The sequence below is a fragment of the Borostomias antarcticus genome (genome assembly GCF_949987555.1).
Source record: "Borostomias antarcticus genome assembly, chromosome: 15".
Lineage (NCBI taxonomy): Eukaryota > Metazoa > Chordata > Actinopteri > Stomiiformes > Stomiidae > Borostomias > Borostomias antarcticus.
The window spans coordinates 14114142-14127316 of record NC_140248.1 but is presented as its reverse complement, the minus strand read 5'-3'; the positions used below and the strand labels follow the sequence as shown (position 1 = coordinate 14127316).

Sequence of the window (13175 nt, the reverse complement as noted above, 5' to 3'; positions counted from 1 at the left end):
CGTCACTTAACTGTACTGCACCTGGGGGAGCTGCCGGAGACCTGCAGGGTGCCTCCCGCCCTGCTCCAGGTCATCTCTTGAGTTCCATAGTATGTTAGTCAATGATTTTTGTCATGCAGATTCACTAAGCCTACATGAAATCTCATGATTGGTCCATGCTCGATCTTACGAAAGATCTATGCTATACTGCTCTGTAAAAGTCTATGTAAAATTATCAACTGGACTGCACATGACAATGGCCGGGTTTCCCGAACGAGTTAAGAAGCACTTACCTCCAAAGTAGGCCTACTTCTTAACTCCAATACAAAGGGGTTGCTTAAGGGTTCCTTAAGAAGGTTCTTTATCGGGAAGCGCGGCCAATAAAAGTCAAGTTTCATGTAGTGTGTTTTGTGTCACTTTTTGTAGAAAACTGTTGCACCAGAGATTGAAGTTTATATAAACATCACTTTTACTATTGAAGTGTTCATAGTAACAGTCCTACATGGATTGAAACATTGACTTAAAAAGCTTTTAAATAATTTTGATTTTACTAAGCATGCTCAAACATCTTTCACATAACATAGAAAATGAATAACAAATATGAAAAAGTGAAATATAAATATGAATTACAAATGTTAACAGCTGAAAGTGATATATAAATATGAGTTTCAAGTAGATTGTCAAAGTGAAAACTGATAACAGTGAACTCCCACTCACATAAATACATCATATTGCCATAAACACTAATATTTCTTCAACCAATGGCTTAACACTAATCAGAATACTGGATAGGATATAAGGCAGCTATGGCCACATAAAGCCTGCAATATATTAGAAACAACATATACACAATACATGAAAAACAATTTAAAAAGAAAGCATGAAATATAGTGTACAAATTTAAATATAAAAATAACTTAAAAAACATTGAATAAACTGTAAATCCCTTTTTATGGTTCTACTAATACTTTAACTGGATATAAAGCACAAATCCAACAGTTATAGTGTGATGAAAGCACATTTCTTTTTAACCAAAATGAAAATAATACTGGCATGGGCAGCTTTTCTTCATGGCAGTTCATAAGCTAACCATTGGAATATAAAGCTTAGTTCAACATAAAATACCCGTGTTCTTGCAATTGTCATCACAAATTTCACAGTAAATACAATATATATTTGGGAGAACTTCCAACCATTGATTCATCTACATAGTGTGTAAATATTTGCTACTAATGTTTCATAAACATTTCATAAACGTTTTAACATTTCAATTGGCACAAAAGATTGTCGTTTAAAAAAAAAAGAATTACAAAAAGAATAACAAAATGATTGTAATATATTTTTGAAAAGCATAAATATTTGTATATTTTATTGACAATTGTATAAAACGTCACATTTCATGTGACCTTTTGTCATTCTAGACCTGTGACTGTGTATAAGATGTGCGCATTTCAGCTGTGGCATGTCCACTGTGTTGTCCAAGCATCACAGAAATTCCTCTGTGCTCCTCCTTGCCTCTCAGGTAGAGATGGTAGTTGCGGAGATGGTACAGATGGAAATGGTACTGGTGGAGATGGTAGTGGTGAAGATACTGCTGGTGGAGACGGTGCTGGTGGAGATGGTACTGGTGGAGACGGTGCTGGTGGAGATGGTACTGGTGGAGATGGTACTGGTGGAGACGGTGCTGGTGGAGACGGTGCTGGTGGGGATTGTGGTACAGAGTTGTCTCACTCCCGGCCCTCGACCGCCTTGGAACTCCAGAGGAAGGAGAACCATCCTCGCGATGCCTGCTGCTGCTGCACTGCTGGGCTGCTCCCTCTCTTAGGCTCCTAGGGAGGGTAGGACACACAACTCTTTATTGTATTATGTTCTCTTAAGTAAAGTTTACATCAAATATTTAAGCCGACGAAGAAAGTGTTACAGTAAAATAATCAGATGCATTAAGTTGGCATGCTAGAGCCACTGAATTGAGGGGTATAATATGTTTTGTAGCTATTTCTATCCATTACTAGCCATTTTCTTTTCTCATGTCCTTGCACTGAGTCCATGAACTGTTGGCCCTTTACTGATTGGTAGTCCTCCTTATGTAGATTTTTTTTTTTTTTTTGAGTAGTCGTGTATGACCGCTTTAGGCTTAAGGGGAGCATATTTCGAAATTCAACACAATGAACAATGCACAAGAGAAATGTGTCAAAATCATACCCCCCCCCCCCCCCCCCCCCTCCCAACAATGGGGGGACATCTTACAAATTTATATGAGAGCCTGTCATCTCGTCTTGTGTGTGAGCATGTGGTGCCTATTTCACGCATGTCACCAAACATGCTTCCTGTCCTTGTTCTATCACCCCCCCCGGTCATTATCTTACCCCTCTGTCGAGCCAAGTGTCAAATTCATCGCTCATCCTTCTCAGCTGGCGCCCGTATCTCTTTGCTGCCAGCAGAGCAGCGGGAGCCGACTGTGACCTGCTTCTGAACGGGGCCCCGTAGCCCTCGTCAGCATGAGCCAAGCCCTCCTGATACTGAGTGTGGTCTCTTCTGCCAACCTGGGAGCAAACCTCAGACTCAGAGCACATCCGGACCCGCCTACCTGTGTAAGTATGACAATGAATGAGGTGAAGAGGGAGATTGCACTCTGAATAGTCATTCACATTTAGTGTGTTTTCTTGAGAAATTACAAAGTATGACTTGCTAATCAAGCTACTTGTGCCAGTAACCTGACCTGGTTGTTGTTGATTTGGATTTATCCGGGTAGGGGCATGATCTTGGACCACAGATTCAGTGCTCTGTGTCATTCCTGAGTGGTTTTCTGTTTCCAGCATTAGTTCTGCTCTGTGTCCCTCACAGGCTGTCATGTGGTCCATGGTTACCTATGGAGAGGAGAGGGCATCTGTCACAGTGAGCACTCTCAAATGTACTTAATCTACAAAGAAGTTAGGAGCTAAGGCTAAGCCTTCTGCATCAAGTTGTGAGATGGCTAACGTTTACGTTTTAAGACGTTAGCTAGCTAAGACAGTTTAGGCTACTTACCAGTGTAACTTAATGTGATGTCCAAATTAATGTTAGCTAAGTAATGCGTTATCAGTCAGTTCTTATTTCTTGTTTTTCTATTTTCGATGTGAGATCCAATTACCAGTCGGCGCTGATTCCGTCTCATTGCAAGTCTGTGACACCAGATGTGAGCCTAGCTACTGGATGGCTAACAATGGACGCGTCAAACCTATTTCCCGCATTTTGTACAATGTTAGCTAGCTAGCTTACTGTTTTGTCAGAACTTACTGGCTCAGTGGCGAACAGTCTACTAACGATTGTCTTCGCAAAATATTTTCTTGCCCAGTGACTATGAAATTGTTAAGGACATGTCTCCATTGTCAGAAGACGTTGTTGTTGTCTTCCGTCGTCGAGTGCAACGTCGTACAGTACAGTACCGCCTCTCATCCAATCGGCTGCCAATGGCAATAATGTTAAGCCAATCAAAGCGCGCTGGTTTGAGTTATCAAAACGTCACAGCTGCGAAAGCCCAGGCAGTCTCGTGACTTGTCTGGACTTGTTTACATCACCCCCCTCCCTCACTCTAAACACAATGTGATCTCGCGAGATCATGATGGATGCTCTCACGAGGTTTGACATTTTATTATGCAACTAGAATCATAATCTGTTTTATTGCCAGTTTTTTTTTTTTTTTTTTACACATACTGGGAATTTATTCTGGTCAGTTGGTGCATAACAGATAGGTAAACAACATTAGGCATGGTGCAGGGACTATACAGGACAGTCTAAAGACAGGACAGTGCAAATGTGCAATCTACTGGCTATTAGCCAACCAATTAGCATATTTTCTTCTTTCAGAATGTGCAACATCCCAGTTGACCTAAATACTATTAGTTCATAAATCATATAGATATCATAAATTATTGCCTAATCTGGTCAGTCTTCTCCTCTTGCTGTTGTAAATGTAAATCATAACTCCTAGGTGGCGTTAAAACGTCACACACACACACACACACACACACACACACACACACACACACACACACCACAGTAGTACCTAAGAATAAAAAAGTAAAGCAATTCTATTAGCTTTCTATTAAAATCTAGAACAGTTGAATATGTTGACTGCAATTCTGTTTTTGCTACCTTTGTTCCTGGATTAACATCAGACTATTTTTTATACATTTTGAACAGACATAAGCCTATAGGCCTACGTTTAACCTGTGCCAGCTGTGTAACCAGGATCAGTTATAACACTTGCAATTGATCCAAGGTGGAAGCTACTGTAGATCAAGATATTCACAGTGTACAGTTCAGTTCTCATCACTTGTGGGGGAATGCAGGTCCCTGTGTAAAAAAAACACACAATTTCCTATCCCCACATAAACGCTTATTCATAAAAAATGCACCACAGGTCTTTATATTTCATGCAAATCACCAATGCTACATTTTTTAGCATTTAACTACAAGATCACCCAGTTGTATGCAACAGTGATGGTTACAGGTGAAACAACTCACAGCTACTACCCTTATATATAAATACAGTTGTTGGTCAGTAGTAGTAGAAACGCAAATATGAGTTTTTATTCATTACTCCCCAGAACATTAAAGTTTGTGTGCCTTTTAATGGATAAGACATGACCATGTTATTCAACATACATGCATGCCAGTGAGCATCTCGCAACAATTGCGATCGCATCAATTATCTCGATAACAAGCCAATGTATGAACCAACTTCATACATTCCTACGTTTCTCAGCACCCCAGAGCGTGCAGTGTCACCTGTGAAGTTGTTTGGATCAGCAGTTCTTGACTGGCGTTGTCCGGTAAAAAGTAGTTCTGCTTCTGCAGCAGGATACAGGATACTCTCCCATGCAGTTCTACAGTCCAATGCACCTCGCTTTCTTCACTGAACGTGTGCGTAAGATGAGTTGGCACACAGCTATCTATAACCTACCTTCACTGAACGAATGTGATGAGGTGGTATCCACTCTGCAACCTTATTTCTCTATGAACCAAATGTATTTTGCCCACAGGCTCATCGTGGTTGTTGGAATTTCTAAATAAAGGCCTTTCAAATATAATCAGTTCTGCATTCATTTTGGTTTGTGGCATCTTTGTTGTTTTTAAATGTGCTCTATAAATAAAATGGTATGGTATGGTATGGTATGAAAGAAAATTTGTTTGTTTTGGTTTGTGATAGGGATGTTAATGGTTAACTGCCAAAAGGAATTCTTACCATTAATCTTATCGGTGACATGGTAAGCTTTTGAATTTACGTGTATATCAACTGGGGTGTGGGGGAAAACAATTCTTAAATCCAACACAAGAGGGTGCTGTGCCACCATTTCAGATGCCAGCTTTCACATTCACGTGGCTAGCAGCTCTCACATTAGAGCTTGGTATGGGACTATTTCATTAAAAAATAATTAGGAAGTGCACTGCAAAATGTGCAATGCTATTAAAAAAAATAGCAGCAGCAGTTCGATACAGTAGCCTACCACCTATGGAGTAAACATCCACAAGTGATACAATACAATATCCTGTAATGTTTCAAGGAAGAGGCAGCAGTCGAATGCTGTAGTACTGGGGTTCGAGGCACACAACATGACACAAACTGCTCTCAGGGAATGACACATAAGGGACAGGGAGAGACACAATAGGGAGAGACACAGAAACATGGTCCCTCCTTGTAGTACAGCAGTTCTGGCAGTTCCACCAATTAGGACCCCCATCCTTGCCAGTTCGCTGCACTTCCTACCCCCTCACCACAAAGTTCCTCACTCACAAGGGAACACAGTTCATACAAGCCCCTCCTGTGTTGCTAGCTCCTTCCATGCCCGCTACAGACAGACAGGCAGACACATAGATAGATAGATAGATAGATAGATAGATAGATAGATAGATAGATAGATAGATAGATAGATAGATAGATAGATAGATAGATAGATAGATAGAACAATTTACAACGTTTCCACGGGCACTGTGCACTATATTAGTAGGCCTATGCTATGCGTGTTACCCCAACAAGCAACGACGCTCATAATGAAAGAAAAGCTGATGCGATATCATTGTGCTAGAATTGCTGTAGCCCCGTTCTGCTATAAATAGAAGCTGCTGTATCCAGATATTGAAATATTTTGCAGACCAGGTCTGCTGGAGGTCCTCCAGACTGGAGTGGTGCAAACTGGGATTAGGCTCACACATGGGTTGTGTTGCTATGTGCTTTCTCTTGGGCATATATACAATCTATTCAAATTCTCAATGTGAAAATTGTACATGCAGCCGTTGTGGACCACGCCTCAGATCCAAAGCCTGAGGTGAAATGTAATAAGGTTCTGGATGTCCATAGCTTTTTTGCTCAGAAGCATATCAAACTGATTTTCTATAGATTCAACTGTTGGCCTAATGGCGACAACCTGTGTGGATTAAGTGGTGCATTGATAGTCTTCTTCTAGGCAAAGGCACTGTGAAATAAGCTGTTAGGGGTTCCTTGTTGGGTGGTAAATCCACTTATTCCCATAATTTGTTTGGATTTCATGCGCAGTCGACAGTGAGAGCACAACGCGGATGAGCTGTCTCTGAACGTCATCTCCCTGCTCTGCAGTCCGGGCTCCCAAAGGTGCTCCACCTTCTCGAGGTTTCAGTGTTTCTTGTGTCATAAACCTGCCCACGGCAAGAAACAGGAGAGGGATACAACTTGTTTCACTCCTCATTATTTTACCATTTATCACCGCTTCTGTTCGCTCTGATGTGAGCGTTTGGTTTGATGGCTTGGTTTGATCTTTCGGCATTCATCACTCATCACGCCTACACACCCATGGCCATTCCTCTTTTCTATTCACGGATAAAATGATCAGACTCTGATAAAAAAAAGAATTAATCATTTGTTCATCGGTTAAACAACATTGCCTGTTTCCGACAGTTTTGGGAAATACATTTCCTTTCCAACCATCGAAGACAAGCGCTCATAGACTGGCTTCATTAATAATTAGTTGAAGAGATTTTGTTGAATTAAGTCAACAGTAGACGTAGGTTGTGGAAAATAATTGACCGCACATGAATAGATTGGATGAATAATATAATCCAAACAGTCAGTCAATCCGCGTTCGCGACGGAATCTGGCAGCATAAACGAAGAGGCACCAAGGCGAGCGACGCGTCCACTCCAAGACGCAGGACCCAGCGCATCAGTGCAACATTGAATTTTAATATATTGGCACAGCTGTGCTGAGTTTCCCGTGCCATCGCGTATGCAGAGAAATCTGTGAAAAAACAGGAGCCGTTCGATATTAGGCACTATGTAAGTATGGGTTGGATGCGCTCATCATACACCACAGTAACACCAGGCTATACACCAAGTGGGGACATTACCATACTTAGACAACGCATGCTACTGGGTATTTTAGTAATTTCTATTTTTGTCGTTGTGGTTTGTGTATCAAAAGTGGCCTTTGATAATAGAATTGTATTGTCTTGTACTAATAGGAAGACATAACTCGAGGCTACTTGAGGTGAAACTATTTTTGCGGTATTTCAAACATAGGCTACAATTATAGTATTAATAGGCCTATATTTATATTATTATTAATATTATACAATATTTATGCTAGGACATTGTCCATCTTATGGACCCTCTGTTAATAATTCGCCTGAAATAACAATTTCATTTCTCATTTTAGTACTTCCCATGCCTCTTTGAAAAAATGGTGCTGGTGGTTCTCTGTTGAGGCCACCAGTTTCTCTCCGCTGATAGCACTGCACAGGTGAGGGTGCTGTGAGTAGCCTAAAATATCTCTGCTCCTGTTACTGTTACACCAAATACCTCCGCTGGTGTTACTGTAACACACGAAATACCTCTGCTTCTATATCTGTTACTGTCACACCACAAAATACCTCTGAGGTCGCAGCTCATAGTGTCAGGTCCATTTCTGTCAAGATCAGTTATCGACAATTAACATCTGTTTGTTATCTCATGTGATAAACATGCCTGTCTGGACTATTTGTCAATGATGGTATATGTTATCATATAGCCTACCCACATCCCACGTGCCATACTATTGATATGGCTATCCACATCCCACGTGCCATACTATTGATATGCCCATAACCTCTGTATAGCTCTAAAATATATTGTACTACAGTATGTGATGTACTGGTGTGAGCAAGGAACATATAGCCTACATACATACATACATACATACATACATACATACATACATACATACATACATACATACATACATACATACATACATACATACATACATACATACATACATACACTATGTGTGCTTTATAGCCTAGCATCGTGATAATGGAGGATAGAGGAAGAAAAAGCATTGCATACCTGACACTGATTCTGTTCACATTACATGTTAACAATGTCTTGGCACTGATAAGGAGCATTGAAGGAAGGCTAAGGTAAGGGGGGGGGGGGTCTGTAAGTTCCTTTGATGCGTAGCCATTTCTCTTTCTGCTTTTCCGCTGTTTCTGGTTTTATTTGAAATGGTTAGGGGGCATGAAATGCGACTAGTCGTTTTTTAAGAGAAGGAAGAGAAGGTTTTTAAGCCATCCATACTTGCTGCTTCATTATTAGCTACGTATATTAAGAGGCATGTTTAAATGTGAATAGAACACTTCCTTGCCCATCAAAAAGTAGATTGGAGTTTTGAGTATTTACTGCAGCTTATGTTTTATAATTGTGGCCAATGTTAGCTATCATTAAATATTGCTGCTTGTGGGATTTTGATCCTGTGATGTGCTGCAGAATGTATAATCAGGTGGATCACTTTCTTTCATCCTGAAGAATTGTTGATTTCAGTTTGAGTGATTGTGGTGTTTGGCTGTGAGATGCAACAGTTACAGTTGCAGAAGCATGATAATCTTCCAACAGGAACTGATGAATGGTCCTCAGGGTATCTCTCCATAATTTGTATTTTGTTCTCAATCTTAATGCCTGAGTTTGTATGAATCTGTTTTTTTGTGCATGGCTGTAAGCCAGCGCACCTAGGATAGCGTTTGTCTGGTTATCACTCCCTCCCTCCCTCCGGGCAATGTTGACCTGCATTTCTCTGTTGAGAAAAGAAGCAGTAGTCCCAGCACAACAAAATCAAGAAGGACACCAAAATCAACCCACTGATCTCCACTGCACACGTAGAGTACTGGTGAGAGCATTGGACTCCCACCCGGGAGATTGGGGACCTGACAGGGATGATTTAATGGGACTATACCCCAAACCTCCACATGTTCATCCTTTCACTCCAACCTTTACCCCTTGCCTTATAGGTCAGATCTTTTCCCAACCCCAACCCTTATTCTAGCCCCAACCTACACTGGGAACTGGAAGGACACCAAAACCAACCCATAGACCGCAACTTAAATGTGTTTTTGAAAAATATTGTCTCCAACTCTTCTCTTTGACAGTCTCTAATTATTACTGAAAAGGATAAATTAATGTTGTTATAGTAGACATAAGCGTACCCTTCCCAATTACGATGTATGAACAAATATAGCCTACAAAGCCCTTTTTTCTAGTTGCTGTCCATGGTCCTGAATCTGGTCCACTGGTTCAACAGAATCTTGCTGACTGAGAATTCAGTCACAGCTGAATAGGCTACAAATATCTTTGCTTGAGATAGGAAGCACATATTTGTAAACTGAAATTAAAAGCAAAACTCAAGTTGGCATGTCCCTGGGTTCTACCTCAGTGTGGAAATCCATATGGAGCGTGTTACATTCTTCCATATGGAGAGAACACCCCCTCCCTCTCTCTTTCTTTCTCTCTCTCTCTTTCTCTCTCTCTCTCTCTCCTAAAGGTCAGGAAGGATGGCTTCTCTGCCCCCTTCCTTGCATGTAAATTAGGATTTTGTATGTAGATTCAATCCTATGTTGAAGGATTGGAATTGGAGATGACATTTTAATAGGAAAATGCTCATGATCCATGCTTGGGCATTTAAAATATCTAACACCCCAAACTAATCCCCTTCGCCCCCCCCCCCCCTTTCTCTCTCTCTCTTCCCCTCCCCCCTCTCTCTCTGGGCATGGTATTGCAGATGTTGCACCAGTGCTCTGTAAGCATTTTCACACATGAGTTGGCAGTCTGAATGGTTCTGTCCAGCATAATGCCAGGCTACATATTTCACACCAGAGAAAGTCAAAAGCAAATACAATGTGACAGGCAAATTGAGCTCTTACTGTGCACCTCACCAATGCAAAATGATGCAGCACACAGCTTCCATAACTTTCTGACGATTGCACTGCCTGACAATAGAAAAGAGTAGTTTTCCAAAGGAAAAGGCTCAGTGTGGGTACTTTCCATCTTGAAATGTATTATCCATATTGCTTTTGACTCTTTTGAATTTGATGCTGTGCCCACTGCCACACTGGACTCATCTCTATGTAATTACTCAATTCCATTATTACTGATTCAAGAAATATAATGGGCCAGGGAAAGCTGAATGAATATCAACGACTTGAATGGAAATCCGACTGCGAGTAGAAGGAGCTAGAGAAGGAAGGAATATGGAGGAGAGGAGGAATGTGCTATGGAGAGGAGATACATTGGTTGGTATAGCAGTGGGAGAAAGTCTTGGCCTGGAGAAAGAGACAATCACATTTTGTTTTTGGGCAGCACAATGGTCCTTGAGCAAGAGGGGTACCAAGACTGCCTGCTGCTACTTGGAGGCTGGGAATCCTGTCCACGTGTGTCCCTAGGTAAATGCCCCCTAACAGAGAGACACAATACACCTCCCTGGACAGGGGAGAGCAGACAGTTATTTTATAGAATACATACATCCCTGACAGATAGATAGATGCTTGGAATTTGTATTCTGTTTTTGTGGCTTGCCTTATTACTGTATATCCTAAGGGGGATTTCAGTGTAGTATTGGGATTGGTTGTGCTGCTAAAATTAAATAACCCCGCACTCTCCCTTAAAGCAATAATAAAGATTCTTGTACACCACCCCCGCAGGTGGCTCAGATCGAACACAGACAAGAGTTTAGAGGTTGGTAAAAGAACAATCTATTTGTTGTTCTGTCCACTGTCCTGTCTAGATACATTATCTCGCCAAGTTAAATATATTGTGTTATTTTCAGAGGCACAAGGTGTGTGCGTGTGTGTGTGTGTGTGTGTGTGTTAGTAACTGAATGTTGAATTTTCGGATAGGACCAGTAACGAAACGTAATAGACTTGACTGAGTATCGTTTGAGATCAGCGTTCATACTTTCTCTCTACTCTTTAGCCTTGTCTGAATGCCAGCCTAATATGTTGCTGGTGTCATGAATATGAATGCGTGTGTGACGTGTGCAGCCAGCATATTTAAATAGTAGAGCATGACAGCTCTGAACATGCTGGGAGCTGGGTTGGGATAGTAGAGCATGACAGCTGTGAACGTGCTGGGAGCTGGGTTTGGATAGCCTTGCTGTTTTTGCGGCTCAACGGTAATGATGCAGAGCCATTTTAATGGTTAATTCCTCCACATGTTTGATGCCTCACAAATCACAGTAGATGCTGAGTAGAATTTCCCATTTTAGTGTATGTCACAGATTGGGTCTTAATGTCTATTTGATTGTGTTGTACAAATATAATGTGTGTCAGTGATTTTGAGTTTGTGCGATAATGTGTGTAGCTTAAAGAAACATCTCTCGATGTTGAGATTCAAGTCATCATGAGGGCCGCAGCAATAAAGTTCCACATAACTGCTGCCAAGCATGTGAACATGGTGCCCTGGCCCCTCTCCTCTCTCCAGCTAGGACTTCAAAGACAAGTCTTCAACAACATCTCTCTCTCTCTCTCCATATAGTTCTCTCTCCATATAATTCTCTCTCTCTCTTCATATAGCTCTCTCTCTCTCTCTTATTAGGGGCCAGGCAGCGTAGCTGCCGGTACCCTATTGTATTTGCCAATATTATTATTATTCTCCATCTTCCACTGACTTCCCATGGACAAAAAATCACCAAACTTTGCACATAGCTCCAGTCCTATACCCAAAGTCCTCAACCTGCATTGTACTGTAGGTCAAAAAACCTGAAGGTGGCACTACAGCAACAGTCTGAAGTTTAAAACAAAAAAAAATCAGCCATAGATGCTATCACAGTAAAACCATCACGTGAACGTAGTCCCAAGTGAGACAAAACTTTCATACACTCTGACCTTGCAGGATTTTTGAAGTCCATCATTCAGATTTTTTCATAAACTGTAAAACCTATCAAACCTATCTCCTCCCACATTTTTTGTTCAATTGACACCAAAATTGATATACTGTATCTTCAGACTGTCCTTACCAAACAATCCTCACAGATTTTTGAAATATGAAAAATTTAGCCCAAAGCGCATCAAAAGGTTTTACTGTTAACAGTTCTGTATACAGTTCCTACAAATTCTTGCCAAATCAATGTCTGATCATCCTCATAAAAAGTTACAACATTGGCAACATATCCAAGATGTAGTGTGATTTTTTCTGAATGTTATGTCAAAAACATAACATCTTTTTTACAGTATTCTGAATTATGCCCTCAAACGGTCAATGGAAAATAATATGTAAACCTAACTCCTCCCACATTTGTTTTCAATTGCAACCAAAATGCATACACTGCATCATCAGACAGCCCACACCAAACGATCCAGACAGATTTTTGAAATATCAAAAACTGAGCGCATGATGTTTTACTATTAGCAATACTGTACATTTACTACAAATTCTCGCTCAATAAATGTCCAATGTTCATGTAAAATCTGGGCAAAATTATCATGACAGGGAAGATGTAGTGTGATTTTTTTTTCCAGAATTTTATCTCAAAAATAGAATTTTTGAAGATATGTTTAATTCTGTCCTCTGAAACCAACACTTCATACAGAGAAAACTACACTACCCACAATCCAACGCAAGCTCCACCAATCAGAGACGTCCCTGTTGGCAACCCTACCCAGCCCCCCCGAGGATTACAATGACTAAATTCATTGATTGGCCACTGAGTGAGCACACAGCTGCTGAAGTTAATGTTCAGTTATGAAGAAAAGCAAACAAAACCTGTGAAAATGAATAAACATATCTCATCCCACATTTTTCAATCAAATAACACCAAACTTGCTACACTGGATCTTCAGACCGTCATTTACAAACTCATTGACCAGATTGTTGAATTATCAAAATTGAGCTTACAATGCATCAAAATGTTTTACAATACACAGAACTGTCAACAGCTT

The 13175-nt window shown here is 40.7% G+C and overlaps 1 protein-coding gene across 1 annotated transcript; it reads right to left on the bottom strand.

The window, feature by feature from the left end:
• Positions 1-1415: 1415 nt before the first annotated feature.
• Positions 1416-3267, bottom strand: bada (BCL2 associated agonist of cell death a). Its single transcript, XM_084449483.1, has 4 exons — positions 3007-3267; positions 2699-2846; positions 2346-2566; positions 1416-1808 (listed from the first exon to the last, which is right to left on the bottom strand). The coding sequence occupies exons 2-4, from the start codon at positions 2838-2840 to the stop codon at positions 1707-1709; spliced, it is 465 nt and encodes a 154-aa protein (XP_084305609.1). The 5' UTR covers positions 2841-2846; positions 3007-3267; the 3' UTR covers positions 1416-1706.
• Between the last annotated feature and the right edge of the window lie 9908 nt (positions 3268-13175).

Bases quoted from the DNA above. Each gene is read 5' to 3' on its own strand.
- bada (XM_084449483.1), bottom strand. From the start codon at position 2,840: ATGGACCACATGACAGCCTGTGAGGGACACAGAGCAGAACTAATGCTG. The intron at 2,567-2,698 runs GTCAGGTTACTG...ATACTTACACAG, and splicing joins TCCAAATCAACAACAACCAG to GTAGGCGGGTCCGGATGTGC. The intron at 1,809-2,345 runs GTAAGATAATGA...TACCCTCCCTAG, and splicing joins ACACTTGGCTCGACAGAGGG to GAGCCTAAGAGAGGGAGCAG.